Source organism: Tinamus guttatus, unplaced genomic scaffold (assembly GCF_059628265.1).
Source record: "Tinamus guttatus ecotype Peru unplaced genomic scaffold, ASM5962826v1 Tinamus_guttatus_pri_ptg000197l, whole genome shotgun sequence".
Classification (NCBI taxonomy): Eukaryota; Metazoa; Chordata; class Aves; order Tinamiformes; family Tinamidae; genus Tinamus; species Tinamus guttatus.
This window is the reverse complement of record NW_028288731.1, coordinates 2,477,715-2,499,634: the sequence shown is the minus strand read 5'-3', so window position 1 is coordinate 2,499,634 and position 21,920 is coordinate 2,477,715. Positions and strand designations below refer to the sequence as shown.

At 43.2% G+C, this 21,920-nt stretch overlaps 1 protein-coding gene across 1 annotated transcript in view; it reads left to right on the top strand.

Annotated features, from left to right (window-relative positions):
- Nucleotides 1–21,920, top strand: part of CPS1 (carbamoyl-phosphate synthase 1) — a 77,166-nt gene that overhangs the window by 14,113 nt on the left and 41,133 nt on the right. Inside the window, exons 6-20 of the mRNA XM_010225760.2 lie at nt 518–610; nt 1,690–1,779; nt 2,412–2,540; nt 3,113–3,219; nt 3,622–3,763; nt 4,571–4,648; nt 6,181–6,279; nt 6,973–7,068; nt 10,657–10,846; nt 11,394–11,551; nt 12,294–12,422; nt 14,860–15,004; nt 15,276–15,486; nt 17,882–18,080; nt 20,315–20,491. Coding sequence (XP_010224062.2) covers nt 518–610; nt 1,690–1,779; nt 2,412–2,540; nt 3,113–3,219; nt 3,622–3,763; nt 4,571–4,648; nt 6,181–6,279; nt 6,973–7,068; nt 10,657–10,846; nt 11,394–11,551; nt 12,294–12,422; nt 14,860–15,004; nt 15,276–15,486; nt 17,882–18,080; nt 20,315–20,491 — 2,043 coding nt within the window. The remainder of the gene's footprint in view (nt 1–517; nt 611–1,689; nt 1,780–2,411; nt 2,541–3,112; nt 3,220–3,621; nt 3,764–4,570; nt 4,649–6,180; nt 6,280–6,972; nt 7,069–10,656; nt 10,847–11,393; nt 11,552–12,293; nt 12,423–14,859; nt 15,005–15,275; nt 15,487–17,881; nt 18,081–20,314; nt 20,492–21,920) is intronic.

The following is a 21,920-nucleotide window of genomic DNA, read 5'->3' as shown; positions in this document are numbered from 1 at the left end:
AGCAAAGAGCAGAGCTTTTTCACAGTGTTTTTTAATAACTCATTCAGCAAACAGCTGTGCTGACCTGCCTCCCACACAGCTTTTCTTTACAGCTTTTCCTCTGCTGCCTCTCAGCTGTCTACGATGAGTGGTTGAAGACCTCACAGGAGTTTTCCAAAGCCAAAAAGTTGTAAGCTGCCTTGTGGATTGCTCCCAGACCTACAAAATGGGGATGTGGGGAGCTGAATTTTGATCCTCCTGGAAGGCAACCCATTTTCCTGTCATTAGGCTGCTTGCCAAGCTGCTTGTTAACAGCTTTTACTGCTAGCAGTGCCTCTTCTCCAAATGAAGGTTGTTTAAACAGCTTTCTGATACCAAGAAAAACTTATGAACTTCTGAGGAAGCAGAAAGTGGTTATAAGCTGTCAAGAAACCATCTCCAAGCAGCTGTTTGAGTTCCTGTGCCTGTCAGCACCTGCCCTAGTATTCACAGCTGCTGCTTTGCTCATGCTTAGCTGTTTACTGCTGTATTTCCACAGGGCACTGTACTTGGGAAGATTGAATTTGAAGGTCAACCTGTGGAGTTTACAGACCCGAATAAGCAGAACTTAATTGCAGAAGTGTCAACCAAGGTGAGAACTCTCGTCCCAATGCTGTATACTCCAGATATTAACTGCTCTCCGTTTGCCCTACAAATCATCCCTTTTGTCCAAACAAACAGTTTGGGACCTATTCTAAACTATGTGTCTTTTTAGATCTTTAGAGGGCTGTGACCACAACATCATCTTCCTCAAATCCCTATGACTCCCTAGGTACTGTGTTGAAGATGTTAAATGAGCTGTGTTGATCTTGAGCAGTCTGGATAGTGCTGTGCACTGGCCAAGGATTGTCTGTTACAATGACAGGATCAAGATTTATTGGAGATACAGTTAGAACAAGTATAGAGGAGGATGTTTCCAGACATAAGGATTTTTTTTTCCAGCTGTTTCCCTTAAATAAAATTCCAGGAAGCTTATGAAGCTTAATCTGTGTTCAGGTGTACATTTTTTGAGTGATTCCAGAGGGCTTCTTGGGGTGTGAAAACAGGCCAAGGTGGTGGATTCCTTCTATGAAAAGGTTGTTTGTCATGTAGCACCAGGCAGAATGGCCATGGAGTTTAGCATCTCTTCATAAGGCAGCCCAGCTGTGAAACAGAGGTGTCAAGAAAGCTGATTAACAGGGAATTACTTAATGTTTTTTTTTTTTAAAAAAAGTATGCTAACTGCAGTTACTTAACAAATAAATAGTTCTCCGTTGTTCAGGAAGAAGCAGTCCATAAATCGCTCTGTATCAGTATTACAGCTATCTGTTTATCTGTATTGCAGTGCCAAGGCCTCTAGAGCATACAGCAGGGTTTGACTTCCCCCATCTCGCAGCCTTGTTGCAACAAGTGGCTGTACAATGCCTGACGGTCTGAATTTGGGACTGAGGCAGGTAGTCCCTGGTGGCAGTTTACATGTATATACACATATAAACCAGCATTAAAGCTTCCACTTTCACAGAAAAATGAAAGAAGTATTAATGGTTGGTGCTTCTAGAGATTTCCTTGGTTGGTGAGCACCAGTTGTTTCATGTTGGCCAACAGTCATTCTGCTGCCCTGCTTCCCTATGTTTGAGAGGGGTGATCTGTCATTTACAGCATAGTCTGTCTTTTTTCTAATCCTATCAACAGGAAATCAAAATATATGGTAGAGGGAATCCAGTTAAAGTGGTAGCTGTCGACTGTGGGTTGAAGCACAACATCATCCGTCTGCTAGTGAAGGTAGGTGGGTACTTTACACCCTGCGGCTCTTGCTTTGCTTTGGTGTGAGCCTGGTCTGTGGGCTGTCTTTTGTGTGTGCTCACTGGGCCTTCTTTCTACCTGGATATAGTCATCCTAGTAGCACATTCACCCCTAACATGAAGTATAATTTGGGGATGGTTCCTGAGGACTGACTAACGTTTTCTGAGCTAGATACGTGATACCACAGGCACCGAGTGCTGAGGCAGCCTTTCAGCCACCAGAAAAGCTAGAGGGTGAACTGAAGAGACAAGGCACAACCTTAGGGCTGTCAGATCCTAAGTTAGCAGTTAGATTGGATGCCCTGTATTAAAGGAAAACAAGTGAATGTGTTTTATGTGTGTATGTTTTTGTTTCATTAAGTTTTCATCTCATTAATGGGTTTCAAACCTGGCAGTCACTGAGAAGACTCAGATACCAAGTCCCTAGCCATTTTGTGACAATAATCTGGATGGATAGTAGAGATGAGTCTCATTACTGTCCCTAATGAAGGAAAGGCTGAAATCTGATCTCAGCCTTTGTGGGTCATCAGGGAATGGGAACAGCCTTCAGACTCAAATTCACTTGTTCTGCTGCTCCGTCTATTGCTTGTTTCCATCTTGTTCCTCTCCCAGCGAGGTGCAGAAGTGCATTTGGTGCCATGGGACCATGATTTCACCAGCATGGAATATGATGGACTCTTAATTTCTGGAGGTCCAGGGGATCCAATGAAGGCCCAGGAGGTGATTCAGAATGTTAGAAAGGTACAGCACAAGAGCCACAGGCCAGTTTTCTTATTTCCATTTATTTATGTGTCTGAAATCTAAACAATTGTTTTCACTAGGATGTTATGGACAATTTAGTCAATTAATTTGCTTGCCACATTCCTCATTTCTGTCTACTGAGAGGTCTCCAGTCCAGTGGTTGCAGACCACTGTGCAGACCCTCATGAAAATGAGTATCACCATTATTTTATCAGTGCCTTGAAGTACCCAGTGCTCATTCAGCACCGCTGTCAGCTTGTGAAAAAGCAGCCCTGTTTTCACAGTTGCTTCCATTTGAAATAATGTCGTGCACTAAATGCCCTGATATAATCTGTCATCATTGGTTCACCTTGAATAGACTGAGACACGGAGCTGTGCTTCGAGGTTTCCCTTGCAAAGAGAGGAGAGGAGGAAACTTGCCTCCATGTGGTTTTGCCACCCTGCCTTCAGTCTTTTTCCAGGCCCATGTGACTATTGTGAGGGAACTGCAGTAGAGCTGGGCTTACTGCATGGTTTATGCTGGAATTGCTTGGCAGTCACTTCACTACCTCTGGAAAACCTTTTTGTTTTAGGTCCTGGAGAGCGATCGCCCAGAGCCGTTGTTTGGAATCAGCATGGGCAGTTTAATCACTGGAATAGCAGCTGGAGCCACTTCCTACAAGATGCAGATGGCCAACAGGTACAGCAGCGACAGCACAGGATGCACGCACAGGCACAGCACTCCGAAGTGCCCCAGAGCAGCAATACTTTGTTCCTGAGCTGCCTTACAAGGAGCTAATGTAGTAGTAGCATTACTTCATTCCTGGCATTTTCCTTGCCTTAAATTTAAACTGCAGTGTTGTGCACTGTGGTTTTTTGAGTGCTTTGGAAGTATTTGTTCTAATTTGTCCCCATCAAACTGAAGGATAGCAAAGTTTCTACTAGAATGTATCCCTCTGAGAGGCTGCCAGTGCTGCACATCTAATAGGGAAGTGCTGTGGGCTTGCCCACAGCTCTCGGCTGTCAGTGACTGTGACACTGGGACATATCCTGCACCACTTCCCCTGTCTTCCCACCCTTTCCTTCCCCCCTTCTCTTTCAGAGGGCAGAACCAGCCGGTTCTGAACATGCTGAATGGACGGGCTTTCATCACTGCTCAGAACCACAGTTTTGCCATCGACAACTCTACCCTCCCACCAGGCTGGAAGCCTCTTTTTGTGAATGCCAACGATCAAACAAATGAGGTGAGCACATGTCTTCTGGATCCCTACGCACCACAACGCTTAGACAGCGAAGACTTCCTCCCTTTATTTCATCCCCTGGAAACTTGCTGTGGGTTTACAACTAGTCATCCAGTCTGTTCTTAATGATCTGATCCTTTGTTTGAGGACTTGCCTTACAGGCTCGAGAGGCGTGAAACATTGCCAGGATTCTTTATAGTAGCCCAAAGTATTGGATCATGATAAGGGCCTCATGATTTCCCTTGAAGAGCTGCTTTGTTAACTTGGTGTTTTCCTAACTGTTAGTGGTTCTCACTCTGCTATCATTGTCTTCAGGGTTTGTGGCACTGGGACACTTAACGTATCCACTGTCTTGTATTGAGCTCTTTGTAGCCTGGCCTAGGAAAGGAATATTTTTACACTTGGATTTGGTCAGTTAACATAGAATCACAAAAACTGGAGGTCAGGAATTAAATTTCCCTTTGTGACCCATAGAAAGGGTCACTTGCCTCTTGGAAGATCTAAGATAGAGGCTTCATGTCAAGTGTCCTACACTTAATAAACAGAACAAATAAATAAATAAAAACGCCCAAGAAAAGCCTTGAACAACCCCTTCTCCCTCCCCCTCACCAAAAAAGCAGCAAACAAAAAGACAATCAAACAACTCAAAAAATCCTGCAGTCTTGGCCTCTGGAGGTTCACAACTGAAAAAAAAGAAAAAGTATAGGTAGGAAACAGTATCCCATAGCACCATATAGGGGTAATTCTTCCTTTCTGTTCATTTGCCCATAAGCAAGGAGGTGTCTAAGACGATTGTTTTTATTTCTGCAGGGAATTATGCATGAGACCAAACCAATTTTCACAGCTCAGTTCTACCCAGAGGCAAATCCAGGGCCAACAGATACAGAGGTGAGTACAGGATTTATCTGGTTTTGCTTTGAGATGGCTTGGAGACTGTAGGCACACACTAGCTAAGGTGAAAAGCCTTTATATGGTGACAAGCCTAAATCTAAATCCTAAAAGAGGCCCAGCCAGGCATGAGCTCGTGCCTGCTTAGCTGGATCCACTGCTAATTATAAGCAGCAACAAGGTGTCTATTGACTTCTGTGGGCTCTGGATCAATGATTCCATTCGTATGACTTGCATGCTCTGAGTCCTGGTGGGATTATTTGTGTGTTGGAAGTTACTGAAGTGTTGAAGCCTTTGCAGGATCAGGCTCAAATCTCTTGTACCTGGGGTGTTTGCAAAAAGGAAAAAAAAATCTATCTTACAGAAAAAAAATACTAGCCAGATGCTTTGTAATAAAATCATTGACTTTCTAATACAATTTAGTTCCAGCTTCGAATTTAATAATTACTGTAGAGTTATGTAAATGGATTCACACTTCCTCACTCTTGTTCTCCTAAGTGAAATGAAATTTTAATCCCCCATCTGTGACTTCGCACAAATTCTATAGCACTTGCTTGTGTAGTCACAGGGTATGACTAAGCAGCAGCAGGGGATGTGCAAGGCAGGGAAGGCATGTCTGAACATAAATACACTATTTAGCATTTCTTGCGAAAGCAAGCTTGAAGAATACTTAGAAATGATTTATTTTAATCTTAATTTGATACTGTTGATTAAACCTCCAAATAAATCTCTAGATATCAAGAAGTTTTCTACCAGTCTGCTTGACTTGCGGTTTTGAGTTCCTTTAAATTCACCCTCAATTATGTATTTTCCAAGCCGTTGTGCATTTCCTCTGCTTGGATGGGTTTGGGAAGCATTCCTGCCTATCCCGCTAGACTCACCCTGCCTATCCCGCTAGTGCTCACCCATGCTCTTGCCATTGGTGATTCCCTGCCAGCAGCCGCGGGACCTGCATGACCAGGAGCTCTGCGAGTGCTTTTGGGGCAACTGGAGCCTCTCCTGTGGCTCCTGCATGCCAAGAAGGGCTGCCCTGCATCCTTTGAGGCAGGCAGGGTAGAGGAAGCTGGCGAAAAATTTTCTTCCATCTGCTCTGGCCTCCCCTCTGGAGGGCAGTGCTGACTTAGCTCTGCAGAGAACACAACTTTTGGATCCCAGCTCCACAGCAGGCTCCGTTCCATGTAGTTCCCTTGATCTAGTTAAATGTATGGTCTTCCGATTTTTATCTTTCAGTGCACAGTCATTTATTAAGCAGTCAGCTGTGTACAAGCAGAGCGAGCAAACATGATTTATGTGTGTTTTTCCCCTGATATGACCTCACTTTCTTGAATGCAGCTTTGTCAGATATGTCAGAAATCATTAAATAAACTTCAGATATGATCCCCTCACTTCTCTGATGGTGTAAATGTACCTCCTAAAGGTAGCAGAGCAAAGCTGGTGACTTTAGCTCACGAAGGGCCCATTTTGACCTTCTTTGCTTGGTATTACTTCATTTTACTTTGGGGATTAAATAAACGATTTGTGTTTTTTCCTAGTTTCTCTTCGATTCATTTATGTCCCTGATTAAGAAGGAGAAAGGCACTACCATTGCCTCTGTCCTGCCCAAAGCTGGAGCAGCATCTTCCAGAGTAGAGGTCAGTGTACAGATACGCATTATTCCTGCCTCTCAGTGAGGATAGAAGCTGTTAAATCCTACTGAGAACAGGATGCAAAACACACAGCATAAAAACCTGAGCAGCAATGCCAAAGACAGGGCTATCATATAAAAGCTGTTAGATCTTTCTGCCTGTCTTGAAATTTTCAGGTCTCTCGTGTTATTAACTTCTTTTTTTTGGAGGAGGTTTTAAGATCTGACATTTCATATATTTTACTTCAGTTCACCCAAGAAAGGAGCTCTCCTCAGTATATGAGGTGCCCTGGGATAATCTGGCCATGAGAGTTTGCCAGCAGCTTAATGCTGAGGCTCTGTTGCTTAGCAGATGTGTCTGGAATTCTTAGTATGAGATGAATTTCATACAGTTTTGCTATCTTAGAAAGCAGCTGGACTTCATGGGCAGCCAGACCAAGGCACGGTTGCTTATAAGCATGTGATACAATTAACACATTTTTTGTATGCCTTATGCGTAAGACATGTATTTCTCTAACCAAATACGCAGGGGAGAGGTTTAGCAGAAATAGCCTTGAAAGTAAAATTGCAGTGTTTTGAATGTGACTTTTCTTCCCTTTTATAACTTGCATTTTGTAATTTGTAGCTGTTCTGTGCAGGTTGTTCATTCCCACCACTGTGGGAAATGTGTTGACTGTTTCATACCATTTCACACTTTCAGGTCTCCAAAGTTCTCCTCCTAGGATCTGGGGGTCTGTCGATTGGTCAAGCAGGGGAATTTGATTATTCTGGATCCCAGGCTGTGAAAGCCATGAAGGTGAGAGGATGCTCTGAAAACGTTCATCTGCTTTGATTTAATTTACTTTCCCCTCTTGTAGCTACTGTCACTGCTACATCCAGCTGTCACAGGGGCAGGGAAGTTGGTGAGAATTAGTGACTGTCAGTAAATCTAACTAGTTTCTTCTGGTTTGGAATTTGTTGTTTGAGTGGTCTGAGTCAACTACTCAGAGTTACCTACCAGAGAAAATTTTTCTTGAGTTTGTGTTGCAGTCTTCAAGCAGTTTGTTACTTGAGGTGGGTGTCTGGTTGTTCCTCACTTGTCATTATTGTCCTCTGCCCTGGCTGAGTGAATGTAAATGTAGAGAAATCTGGTCAGCAGCATCTGAGCTGAAATTATTGCAACTTTTGTGGTATGCAGACACACTGCAAGGCTGAATACTGAGGAAGGCTGAACCATAGTCTTTGTAAATGTTATATATGATCTTTATTTTACATGGGATAAACATTTTACATGGGATAAACATTTTAAGTTTTGTATATTCCAAGCTCTGTTCCCAGAATAAATTCCTAATCTTAAAAGGAATGAATGAAAAGTTCTTTCTCGGGATGGATTTTGTGCAGTAGTCTTGCTGCCCAGTTTCTGCTGTTCCTGTTTTGAAGACTGTAGGGATGAACGTTTGCTGGAATGAAGGGAAATGCCTGTGTGCTCCTGTATGTGCCTGAAAAATGCATGCTTATGGGGAAATCCTTGTGTGTGTCCTGCTCGCAGCCTCCTGCATGCGACATGCATGATGGGTTTCTGCATGCTGTTGGCAAAGGGAGATGCCCCTTTAAGAATAGTCTTAAAATTAATCTGGGGTAGGTCAGGGTTGAAACTCGGTCTTAAAACACATCTGATATTGGGTGTGCTTTGTTTGTGCCCTGTATTGATGGTGCAAACTGCTAGTTCGAAATGGCTTATATCATCAAGAAGACAAGAACAAATTAGTGGACGGTGGCAGAGTTGGTGAGCACACATAGGAGTTGGAAAAAAGGCCCCTCTCTTGCCTTCATTTTCTCTTTTGTCCTTCAAACTCGGCTCCAGTTTCTGGAATATGAAATGGTTTTCATGATAAATCTCCCTAGCCCGACCTTCCACAGTGCTTTTCCTTCCTGCGGTCACCAGGCAGCAGCTCTGCTCTGCAGCCTCCTCAGCCGCTCCAGCGGCAGCTCCGGCTCTTCCCGGCCCTGCTGGCTTCCCTGGCTGCGAAGGGAAAGCTGGACAGGATGGGTGGAAGGCAGTGAGGGCACTTCATGGGAGGCAAGAGATTGCTTTTCTCCTTATACTTTCTATTTTTCCCTCTTTTAAAGAATCAATGTTGTTTCTTATTGCTACACTCTGCTGATTTCTGCTCTTCTTCCTAGATCTTGGGGCGTTTAAAGACGTGCGCTGTTGTTTGCATTTAGTGCTACACAGTTAAGTGTGTGCCTCTTTTTATGAATAAAGCCCTTGTGGGGTCTCCCCCCAGTCAGTGGGTTTGTATTGGCAAGAATGTGCCTGAGAGGCAGGAAGGTCCCATGGGGGCCCTGGGAGCATCTGAGGATAACGGAGACCGATTCATGGTCATCTGAAAACCTTTCTTGATTACTTGCTTTGGGGATTCTCCCAAATCTTCTCCATACAGGTGGGTATTATACAAAGGCAGAAGTTTGCCCGTGGAACCCTTTCCTTCAAAAAATGGATTAAAATCCAGGATCCTCAAACAAATGGGCATGATGCGGTGTCAGTAAAACATGTCTGTCTTGGCATTAATTCTGCTCATTAATTACCTTCCTCATCACTGCCAGCTGTCCTTAAGGTATATAACCATGAATTTTTGGGAACATTCATCAGGGGAGGCTGTTTTCCTTAGAAAACTGTCCTTCTTCCTATGCACAGCTGTGAAAATTGTCCTGTTTGGGGCGATTTCTCTAAAACACCAATATTTTCCATAACGGTTTAATCTCTTCTTTTCCTGCCCTGCTCCACACCCCTTCAAGGAAAGTACTTTTCAGTGAAAAAAATCCAACTTTCTATGAGAAAGTGCCACAAATTTATGGCCAGCCTTTAAGAGGTATTTTAGGTTATCAAAGGAAAATGAAGAAATGTCATTCAGTGTCTGAACTTAGTAGGCAGAGCGAACATTGTGCAAGAATCCCACTGTTCCAGCTGAGTTAGATATTTATTCTCACAAACAATTGATTAAATAATCCCAAATTTGAACCAAGCAGAGAAAAATCCTGTGGTGTTTTCGTATTGTTTCTGAACTGAGGGGAAATAGCAAGTTCTGTACGGGTCCTAGTAATGATCCCATAGCATTTGCTTGGGGAGTGTCTGTCTTGGGCTTAGGAAGGAAGGGCTTACCTTCTCCTGCTTTATTCTTTCTTTTTTACCATTTCTGATCACAGTTCCTGTTTGTTTTGAAAGTTTCTATTCTCATTTCTTACTGTCTCTTTCCAGATAGTAAATCTTTTTCTTAAAATACATTGCATCTCTAACTAGGATTGTTTACAAAGGATTTGCTTCCTTGTAGAAGCTTCCTGTCTTAAGTTGAAGATGAGAATGACTTCCCATAAAATCAGGCCGCAGACTTTATAGTTCCTGGTGTACCTTTTCGTAAAGCAGCAATGCATAATCTTCCTGAGTTTGACATGTATTTTTAAGTTTGGCCACATTTTAGTCTCATCATTCTTAGGTGAACTTGGTATTACCCAGTAATACTTTGAGAGGAGAGTTGATAATCTCTGCTCTGCCTTAAACTTTTGCACTATTGGGCAAATCAGAGTGAAATTTTGCAAGTGGCTGGGAGGGTGGCAAAACTCACTGATATAGCAGGAGACAGATTATAAACCTTGGTTTCTCTTTATCTCAGTTTCTCATTTGTGACAAATAGTGGTGTGTTTTTTTGACTAACCCTTGCCTTGCATATGGAAGCAAACTGCATCTTTTATTACCTACAGTATCAAACAAAAAGGTTTGGGAGAAGGTTTTTGAGTGTTACTTCAGAACACCATGAGAGATCTTCAAGTCTTTCTGAGTCTACAAAGAGACCTCACACCTGTATGATTTGTATTATTGCCATCTTCTGTATAAACAGAGGTGATAACCACCAGGAAAATTTTTATTTTTTTATTTTTTTCTGAAAAGTGTATTCTTGTACTTTTATCTGTGGGTACAAAAATTTGAGCTATTCCGTCACCTATGATCAAGGAGCTATTGCTTGGCAAGAAAAGACATGTTTTTGATTAAAAGTACATTATTTTGCCATTTTTGGTCTGACTTCCAACAGAAAATCAACATACATGATTATGTTAGTGTGACTTCTCGTTTCCCCGGTGTAACTTCTGAACATATTAAACAATTTCAAAGAAATTTTGGATTGTGAGGGTGTGTCCATTCCCTCAAGTTCCATAAAAGAAAAGAACCAGTGTCCATGTCAGTATGTTACAAGATACCAGAAATACATTATGGGAGGAATCCGCAAGGAACCACGCTGTGTAAATCCTTCTCTTGCCATCAGCCTTGTTGAAGGCCATTCTTCCTTGCTGCTGATAATGCTCTTACCTCCTTTTCCACGTGAATTTAATGCAGGCTTTCATTTATCAGGAAGAAAACGTGAAAGTCATCCTCATGAATCCCAACATCGCCTCGGTGCAGACCAACGAGAGCGGCCTGAAGCAAGCCGACGCCGTCTACTTCCTCCCCATCACCCCACACTTTGTCACGGAGGTCATCAGGGCTGAGCGACCCGATGGATTAATCCTGGGCATGGGTGGCCAGACAGCTCTCAACTGTGGTGGGTGCAGAATAGGTGCCCTGGCTCTCCCTGCAGCTGAACCCGTTGCTCCCACCACGTGGTCAGCAGACTTGATTTCTACAGACATGTAGGACCCATGTGCCTGATGCACTACCCAAGTTACCACAGGGAATGGGCAGAGGTGCTGGCTGTGGGGCAGTGAGTAGTTGTTAAGCTTCAAACATTATATCTAATGGCTGCTTCTGATACTTGAATTTGGATATTCTGCTTTGCACCTTACCTCTGTGTTGTTGTATTTGGATTGGGGATATTCCAGCTATAAGCACTGATCTGATGAGTGAACAATTTGAGGCAGAGACCAAAATGAAAAGTTAGTTGCATTTAACTCCTTGTAGCCGTATCCAGAAATATCCATCTGTTTTGGATTGCAGTTGGTAAACAGTAACTTCAAACAGTACCTTCACTGCTAGTGCCAGGTTTTATACATTTTAGGCCAGAAACTTTCACTTTGTGGCTTATGTCTTCCGGATACTTTCTTCTTCATCCACCTTCAGTCCTCAGAGCTCTGACTTTGCTTGTGCTGCAGGAGTGGAACTCTTCAAGCAAGGAGTACTGCAGGAGTACGGCGTGAAGGTCCTAGGTACATCAGTTGAATCCATCATGGCTACAGAGGATAGACAGCTCTTTTCTGACAAACTGACTGAACTGAATGAAAAGATTGCTCCTAGCTTTGCAGTGGAGTCGGTAAATCAGACAATTTTGAAAATGTGGTTACCTGTTGGAGTTATCTTGGAAAAAAAAAAAAAAGTTTTTTTGTTGAATGCTTAATACAGCTGTGGACACCTTAGCTTGGACTCTTTGATCACTCCACAGTGATTGATGTTGGTTCACAGTGATTTAGAATGGGTGAAAGCAAAATTAAGCACTTGAAAATATAAATTAATTTAGCCACTGACAAGAAAAATAAATTAGGTTGGTATCATATCTGTGCTGCAGTACAAATACACCATTTCAGTGGCTTTTTTTAAATCTTGTGCTGGCTGTATAGGCTTTAGGATTTCAGGTCCTCGGAATCAGCAGTACTGAAATCCCTCCTGAAGATGAAAGAGTAAAAAAGTAATTGGTTCAGTGGGAAGGCCCATTTGAGTTTGGAGGAAACTGTTAAACCAAGAAGTCTGTTGGAGTGGTTATTTGATAGTATAGTCTGGGAAGGCAGAGCAGGTAAGGTCATTTCCTTGGGAAGTCAGCAGGAAAGTCAACATGAAACTTTAGAACAGAAATCACTTCCCAGTGTCCATGCTCCTATTTCTGCTTTTTGTCAGAACAAAGCAAGGTTACAAAGCTGGGTTAATTCTTCTTCATTTCTTTTCAGACAATGTAGTGTCTTCCTGATGGAATTTCCAGTCAAATAAGCAGATGTAGTTTAAGACTCTCTTCAGCTTAGTTGTTACCATTGCCTTTGAAACCTCTTCCCATCTGCTTTAAGGTTGAAGATGCTTTGAAGGCTGCCGAAAAGATCAGCTACCCTGTCATGATACGTTCTGCCTATGCCCTTGGTGGTCTGGGATCGGGCATATGTCATGATAAGGAAAGTCTGCTGGATCTTGGTATCAAGGTTTGTCCGCAATTGCAAACCCTAAAAATGGAGTCAGGACCTCTGATTCTTAGATATTCTTCTAATAATTACAAACAGTGGAGTTACAAGTAGTGTACATACCTTAATACCTATCCCTATAATGTTATCATAATAACTTTTAATGTCCTCTTTCCATAATTCCTGCTCCTAACTTAGGTAATGCAAATGATTAAATGACATATCAGTTCAAATCACTAGAAAATAGTCATAATTTGAGCAAATGGTTCAGTAATTTTGAACAAACGCCCCCCACGATAGTAGACTCCTTTCACTTGCCTTCAGGAACGAATGATACATGAAAGGTGCTGAGGGTGTTGAAACCTCTGAAGAGCTCAGCGATAACATTGAGGACAGAAGAGCTAGGAATCTTGAAACCCCGCTGTGTAAATGTGGTGGTTTTCCTGGGTGCAAAGTTCATGTAGAGATTTAACAGGACAATACTTCAAAATTTGACATTGTCAAGCTGTCTCTGGCTAAGAAACGCCAACTCTCATTTTGCAGGAACTCTGTGATTATTTCCTAATATTTTCTGTGAAAAGTAAACACAACTGCTGGGAAGGAAGCCTAATTTCTGGGAGAGAAAAAAAAATAAAAAAAATCTCAGATTGTCTTTAAGAACCCTGGTTATCTATTTTTCCTTATTTGCTGAGGTTCTTAATCCCTCCTGAATCTCTAGAAAGAAACTCTGCTGGTGCCAGCAAGAAGAGCTCTATGTGAGAATTATTTTTTTATACTCCCTTGTGCTGCTGTCATGCTAACAGATTTTGGGTCCAGTGTGTACAATGCTGAAAAAATATCTGCTCAGGCAATGTCTGTCCCAGGAAGTCTCAGGAATAAGATGGACAAGAACAGGAAAGAGGCAGTGGACCCAGTAACCCCATATTAAGGGCTGATAGCTGAGATTGGGAACTGTGCACGCTCAAGCCTGAACATGGTCTATATCCAGAAAAAGGAGGTTTTTATTCAGAGATGCTCTGAGTAGCTGTCTGAATGGTTCACATCAAAACATTTTTTCAGTAGGAAAACCTGGTTTTGATCAGCATTTCTTTTTGCTAATGAAAATGTTTTTGAATGTCTCCATTTTTCTCTGAAAATATTTAAAGCAACAACTCTTTTTATAGGCATTTTTTGTAAAATTTTATGGGTGGTGCAGTTCATTTTTTTAGTAAAATATTCATGTATCTGAAACATCCATTTTTCTATTAGAAGTCTAATTCTGTTTTACTATTTAAGTTTTTCTTCAAAAATAGTGCTAAAGGATCTTCAGCATTTTGCATAAAGAACAATATTTCACAATTTACTATGTAAAATAATTTGGGTATTTTTGGATTAGCTTGGCTCTTGGCTTGCAGTTCCATGGCTAAGCAGAACCTCTGCTCTCTATCCTCCAATCTCAAGAGGAGCTACTCAGTAGACTTCAACTCGAACCAGATTTACTTAAACTGGCTGTGGGCATGACTGAAAAGCCAGATCCTGCAGGTGATCACCTGCAGGCTTGGCTTTTCATAGCACAGCCAATTTAAGTAATCTGGCCTTGAGTTGATGTCTCCTGAGTCAGCTCCTCTTGAGTAATGGGAGGCACTAGAGAGCAGGATGTGTGAAGTACCACTCCTCTAGCTTAGGTTTATATTTTTTTTTACAAGTGCAGCACCTGAGCTAAGGGCAGCGTCTGCGTTGCAGCTTGAGCTGGCTGTGCAGAGGAGACGAGGCTGAAGGCTGATTTATGGGCAGCATTAAAAAAGAGAAGTTTTGTAAAGGACGGATTGGTAATGTGCCTGTTACCTTCTAGGATTTCAAGCGAGATGTGATTAATGCTTTATGTCTGCTAATATTAAGGCCATTTATTCACTTGGATTATACTCATTTACCAACAAACTGTATTTTTCATTTTTGTCTTCTGTGCTGAGGAGCGCTTTAAGGAATAGTTTAAGAATAAATCATGAGTCTTGCTTCCGTTTAATAGGCCAGTGATAAGCAGCATTATTAGTGCTGTTAATTAAGCAATATTTGCTAGCAGCTCCGATTGCTCATTTAGCTTTCTGCGCAGTTATTCACCTGAAGTCCACCCATATGCACAAAATCAAGTATGTCTTTTGCAGGATTGAAGCCTTAGATATTTTTATATTCTTATTAATTATTTATATGCCATTCCAAGCTCAAATGCCTAGCTGTATTTTCTGCCATCTAATCACATAAATATTTTCCATGCCTTTCAAATGAAGTTAATGCATAATTTTTTTTTTCTATAAAAGGTGTTAGTCATCAGTGCTATAAACTTAGCTAATCTTTTTTTTGTGTGTGTGCGTGTGTGTGTGCGCTGCTCTGGGATGTCTGGAGAGGTGCCACAGCAGCTTGAATATGAGAACATGTTCTAATAAGATTTTCTTACTGCTCCTTTTCTATAACATATCCCCAGGCGTTCGCAATGACTAACCAAATTCTGGTGGAAAAGTCAGTTGTTGGCTGGAAGGAGATAGAGTATGAAGTTGTGAGAGATGCTGCTGATAACTGTATTGCTGTCTGCAATATGGAAAACATTGATGCTATGGGAGTCCACACAGGTAGGCTTGTGTGCTGGGTGGCTCACCACAAATGGCTGTTTTCACATTTCCATTTTCACATTTCACAGCAGATTTTGCTAGGCTGAACCTGTGGTTATGATCCCATTTTCCACAAGATGACCAGTCTTGTGTGCTCCTTGCACCCGTGGTTGGAGTATCAGTTTGACTTTGTTGCTGGGAATAGAATAGCAAAGAAAGTGACCTCTGTGGCTAGCATTTTCTGCTGCTGAAGTGCTTCTTTTTCCTTCTCTTGTTGATTTGTGATAAACAGGGGATTCTGTTGTAGTGGCTCCAAGCCAGACGCTCACTAATGAGGAGTTTCAGATGCTGAGGGATCGTGCCATCAAGGTGGTCCGGCACTTGGGCATCGTGGGAGAGTGTAATATCCAGTTTGCTCTGCATCCAACTTCCCTGGACTACTACGTCATTGAAGTTAATGCCAGGCTCTCAAGAAGTTCAGCTTTGGCATCCAAAGCGACAGGGTAAGATTATAGATATTGACAAAAAAGGATCAGGGGAGAGAGGAGAAACACACTGAGAAAATTATGGCAAAGGACTTGAATCAGTGTATTATTTAAATATGTAAATGAGCTGCAAGGAAGAAGCCTTCCTGCATCTGCTCTCCTTGCAGTTAAGCCAAAGACACTCACGTTTAATTTGCAGCAAGGAAGAGTGAAGCCCTCGTTGGGGAGGAGAGGAGTGTTTCAGACAGGGGTGGAGCTCTGCATGGGATGTTCCTAAGAAAAGTTCCCCTTGGCAACTGCTAGGAGAGACCGTGAGAGAGCAGGTCCTGCTGTGAGATGGAGGAACAGCTTGGTGACCTCTGGAGATCCGTTCCCACCTGCTGATGCTATTACTGCAGAAAATGGAAGAGCTCTTGGGGCGAGAGGAGGAAGCAGGGGAGCACAAAAGCAGAACCAGTTTATCTGTGTGTTGGTCACAAATTATCTCCGGGACCTGGAGGACACAGTTATTAATGAGCTGTCTGTCAGACTGACACAAATGGTATTGCTTGCTGCCTTTGTTTTGTTGGCTAATCATAAACTAATCGAGATAAGGGTGGTCAGAACAGGCTGTTTAGAAATTGGCTTTTTAATTGCGCTTTGCAGATGGTGTTGAGAGGTGCAAATTAATCTCTAATTTGCAGTTCTCAACAATTCTTGTGGCTGAAGTGCAATAGCAGCCTGGAGACGAGAGCTGGTGGACAGGTGGCATTTGACTGTTTTCTTTTGGGTGACAGACTTGCAGCAAAACATTCCTCTGGGTGTCTGCTCTTCCTGTGGGTGCAGCAGCCCCGTTGTGTGTTTCAGAGCAGCTTTGCTGATACCTAGCCCAGGTAGGGACCTCTACAGTGAGCTGGGGTAGGAAGCGGTTAAGGGCTGTGGTGCTTGAGCACTGCAACCATCCATGGTGTTGAGGAGGTCACCTCACGCATTTAATTTGACCCACACCTGTGGTTCTCAAAAGACAAGAAGAGTCTTTTGAGTAGTGGAGGTGCTGAAGCTGGTTGTGCTACAGAGGAGTTGCTGTTAGGAGCCCTCTTTGGGAGGGACAGAAGCAGTGGGGGTTTCCTCAGAACTTTTACATGTGGATTGTCCTGGCTGGAGGCTGCCTAAACAAGTCATGGTGAAGTTGGCTTTGATAGAAATACAGGAATAGGATCTGGAGAGAAGCAACTGTCTGCGCAAGGGAAGGTACCAAAAAACCTGTTGGTTTTGGCTTGTTATCCAGTACAGTGCCAGGATTCACATAGCTAAAGACTCCCTGCAGATTGTGCCAGTGACTGGTGATCTCAAATACCCTGTTTCAGTTAAGGAGCAAAAGGAAGGGAATGATTATGGTATCCTGGTTAAGGCAGCTTTTGGCTGGGGAGTGTTTCTTGTGCCACTGATGCAGCACCTCGTACTACAGGGCTCTGCTGGTTCCTGCACTCTGTACTTCTTAATAATCAGAGTGTCTCAGCTGTCAGTACTGCTCGTGAAAGAGTATGTGGCACAAGAAGTGAATGTAGGAAATATTGTAGGTAATTTTTCAAGATGAGATTTTTCTTCTTATACTGGAATAAAGTAACTTGTCTGCTTGCTGATGAGGCCTTTGCAGCCAACTGGAAATTGTGAAGAATGACATACTTAGCTAAATGAGAACAACAGGCAGTTCTGCAAGGGACTTGCTGCATTTCCTCTGCTCCAGCCTGGCCAATATCAGCTTCACAGACCAGTTACCACTTTTCCTGCTGTACCCTGAAACTGTGTGAGATGCCTCTGTGTCTCAGCTGGGATTGTGTGGTTTACTCTCCAAGGACAAGTCCTTTGGACTGTTGGCAATTAGCCTGGTTTTACTGGTAGACTGTAGCTACAACCGAACGGGGGCCTTGCCATATGCAAAGTATAGTCCAGCCTGACAGGACCTCAATGTTTAAAGAAAAAAATAAGCCACTCAACTGGATGTAGTTCTAATTTTACATGTAAAGATGCGAGGCAAGGTGGTTATACAGCTTTATTGAGAAGAAATCAATGAGAAAGCCAGGAATCAAAAACAGATGTTCTGAACCTTAGGCCTCAGGGTCACAGCTTAAGGCTCTTGCTTTATTTATTTTTCTTTTCTTAACATTTTTTTCCTGCCTTTAGTTTCTGTATATGAAGGATGCATTTTTTAAAAATTATTTTCTATTTTTTCGTAAGCCTCAGTCTTGTTTCTCAGATGAGTTATGCTTAACAGTCTGTCTCCTGGGAACAAGGGGCTGTTACAATTCACTTTTGCAAGTAATTTCATTACAGCAATTTCAGAGGATTAAGCAGCTTCCTTGTCGTTTGTAGCACCAGCCACAATATTCATGTGTTTCCCTCTCTTTCATTCTCTACCTCTCCTCCGTGGCAGGTACCCACTGGCCTTCATTGCTGCCAAAATTGCCTTGGGCATCACCCTACCAGAAATCAAGAACGTGGTGACAGGAAAAACCTCTGCCTGCTTTGAGCCCAGCCTGGATTACGTCGTTACCAAGATACCCCGCTGGGATTTGGACCGTTTTCAGCGTACCTCCAACCAGATAGGAAGCTCCATGAAAAGTGTGGGAGAGGTGAGTGAGAGCCCTGTTCTCTTCCCTTACCTTCCATCACTGGAGAAAGGCATTTCTCTTTCTTGGACACCTGCAGAATATCAAATTTCCTAGGCTAAATAAGCCACACTGCTTGGGAAAGCTGACTTTTGAGGACATTTATTCAGCTCAACTGAGTTTTGCCCAGCACTATATTCAATTGGAATGAATTAGGACTCTGATCTTGGACATCATGGTATGGATTCATAAATGGTTATCTTTTTTTAAAGGAATAAAAATTCCACTTTGGATCGCCCGAGGTTGACTTCATTCTTAACGTGTGCTAAAGGGCTCCCAGATTTATGCTTTGTTTGGAGTTCTGTAGCTGTGGTTAGATAGAGTAAAGCTTTAGAACTGTAGGTTTTTAAGATCTTCAGCGATGTTCATTTTCCACGATTGTCAGTCCCTGGTAAAGCAATGTGCCTAATTTGAGCATACTTCTGCCCTTGAAAGTGAAACACAACATGTAATCTTGCTCTAAAGTTTGACTTGCTGCTCTTAGGTGATTCTGTCTCTCGTATCTGGAACATGACAGTGTGACTTTTAAAGCCTGATTGTTTTTAAGGTGTCTGGGACAATAACAGCATTTTCAAACCAAGTTTTAAGAGGTGCAAAATTATCCATCCGATTAGTTAATTACATATTATCAACCAATGCAAAATAATTAACTGTGTGTTTTGTTGGCTGCCTTTTTTCTCCCCTAATGCTTTTCAAGTATCCTGTGAAATTATTTTGACATATGAGACCTCTCTAACATCAATTCTACCTTGTGCAGACAACAAGAACCTCATCACAACTCAATTAGAACTTGGTTTCCCTGTGGCAATTTCCACATTTAATAGCAATAAGTTTTTTAGTGACTTGATGCTTATGCAGATTTCCACCCTGCCCCAGATGAACTGTCTCTGCTTAGAGGTTTTTAGCATGTTCTGCAGAGCTGGGGTTCCCTGATACAGGTGCCTTGTGCACTAGCAGCTGTAAATGCTTCCTGGCCATTGCAATTGCAGGAGGAATTGCTGTCCTTCCAGGGGCTGGATATCACAACAGCAGCTTGCATGAAGCCTCAGTGCTGCTTGGGATAGTCACCAGCGCGGGACACCCTGTCCCACTCCATAGCTTGGAGGAGGCCCCTCCGTTTTCCAACAGCAGTAGCTGGCTAGAGGGAAGAGGGGCAGATGCAGAGGTCAGTGCTTCAGTCGCCCTGCACCATCCCTGCCGTGGGGTGATGTGCAGTGCTGGAGGGGAGCTCAAGAGCTGCGGTTGGTTTCTGCTGGAGGCAGCCAGCAAGAGGTTAATATCCCCAGGACAGGGCATCTTTGGAGCAAGGAGCTCCTTGCAGCTGTATCTCTATTAGTATGGCCCAAGAGTTCCCCCCGGCCCGCACCTGAAGTCAGATTGTGGTGCCTACTGCATTTTTATTAATTGAATGGTCTGCTCTGACCTGTTTTTTTTTTTTTTTTTTTTTTTTCCTGAGCTCTGTTGTGCTGGGCAGTGGATCTGGGAGAAAAGAGAGAACAATGTTATTTTTTTCCCTGACACTTTTCAACACTGTGTTTGAGATTTTGAAGCTGTTAGGGTTGCGTTGCCCTGGGAAATAAAAATGTAGGAATTTGAAAAAGGGCTCTGTTACTGCACAGCTTTCCACACAGCAAGGCTTGTTTTCTGATTAGCTGTGGTGTCAAGTTTGAAGGAGGGAAGCTCCAGCGCTGCTTTTTACTAGAAAAGAGTAATCTTTAACAGAGTCCTCATAGGGAAGTGTCACCATTAAATGTAATTTAAAGGGAAAGCAACAAATTTCTTCTTCTGAACATTAAAATTCCCACTGTGGGTTTCCATCTATAACAGGTTGTTAAACAAAAATGCCTTTCTGTATTACTACACACATGTTGTTGCTTAATGCTTTCCTCTACTAAAGTGCTTTGGAGCATTTTACAGAGCAGAGCATCAACTTCCTTTATTTTACAGATAGGGAGACCAAAGTGCAGAGTCACTCGTCTGAAATTCGCTGTTGCTGATTATGGGCAGAGCCAGACCTAGAACTGGGGCTCTCATGGCTCAGGGTGCAGTAAAGCCAGTGTGGCTGTCCCGAGGAGGGGCCTGGAGGCTGCAATCTCTGTGTGTGTCACTTCAGTCCCTGTTTCCACTGGCAGCCTGCAGCCGCCAGCCGCTCGGGGCAGCCCCTCGGCACGTGTCACACGCGAGGGCTCTCGTTGCAGGTCATGGCCATCGGACGCACCTTCGAGGAGAGCTTTCAGAAGGCCCTGCGGATGTGTCAGCCCTCCATGGATGGCTTCGCTCCACACCTGCCCATGGGCAAAGCCTGGCCGGCCGACCTGGACCTCCAGAAGGAGCTATCAGAACCTTCCAGCACTCGGATACACGCAGTGGCCAAGGTACCAAAAGATATAAGGCCCTTGAGTGTAGTTACTGGATCGAGTCAGTGACAGGCAGAGTGTTCTTGCGTCTTTCCCTCACGCACACTGGGATCAGCCTGTGCAGCAGGAGCCTTGTTGCTGAGGTACAGGTGTCTTCTGTTGCTTGTTACTTCCCCTGCAGAACAGTAGTGCCCACAGCTGGGTGGATATGTGTCTCTTCCTCTGTTTGTTGTCACCTGTGCTTTCCCGACAACACCTGCACTTCTTGCGCGGAGCAGAAGGCACAGTTCATGCCTGCGTGTGGCCTGTCACTCTGTAGCTTGAAGCTAGTGGAAATCTGGATCTTTTCTTCTCTTTGCTCCTGCAATGTAATTGTTTGCTAAATGTTTGCTGCTTTTAGCCCTTATTTTATCCTAGCATAAGCCACAGTCAAATTTGGCTGGCTTTTCAGATTTTTATTAGGTTTGTTAGTTTTACTCATTTTTATGAAATTTTATGAAGATTTTTATTAGTTTTTGGAAGAAGGAAAAAATGATCCTTTTGAGAAGTGAAGCAAAGGAGACTAAGGAATGGCAAGCTGCAATCCGAGGGCACTTTGTCTTTGCAATTGGTGCATTGCCTTGGCTTGAACCTTAAAGAAAACAACCCCCCTCTATTTAAATTTAGCATCCCTGTTCTCTGAATCCCCTGCTGTCTGAAATAGGCTCTACTTCCCTTAGCATTTTTAAGCCATCTCCTGTCACCTTAGGCAAATCACTTCATCTTTCAAGGCCTCCGGGTAAGGGTGGGTGTTACTGTGAGGGGAGCTGGGCTGTGAAATTATTTCTTCCCTCTGCTCCATAGCTCCTGCCTGTGCCTGTAGCTCATGGTAAATGTAGAGGTGGCTACTTTACAGAGTAGATGCAATTTCACACCTTGGCTTCCCGGTGGCTAATTTGTCCACCTGTCCATACCCTCTATGAAGAGTAGGGGACAATTGTCTTTTATAGCCCGTATGTGTCTTGTTCTTAAAGATCACAAGCCCTCCTGGCAGGGAGCTCCCACACATAATGTCTTGTGCCTTTGGAGCTGAGGAAGCTGCAGTTGTGCTGTAATTGTAAAAGGGTTTTTGCATATCTGTCCCTCTTAAAATTGACCTGAACGGAAAACACAGGATGCTCCGTAAACGTGTGGCTTGTCTGGCTGTGGGTTCTCACTTATCAAGCAGGGGGATACGTGTGTTCATGAGCATAGAACACCCTTCAGCAGCTGTGCTTGGTTATTAAAGCTTTCTTCTGTATCTGAGAGGAAGAATCTTGCTCATCTTCTCCCTGAGCGGCTCAGAGGGCATCTAGAAAGGTTAATCTTAGCCCCGTGTTAGCAGAGGGGCTCTGAGGAGATGAAGGTGAGTTTGGGCCCTGCTTAACACTCTGGGTACTCCCAGCTGCTGGCATTTTCGCTGGAAGTT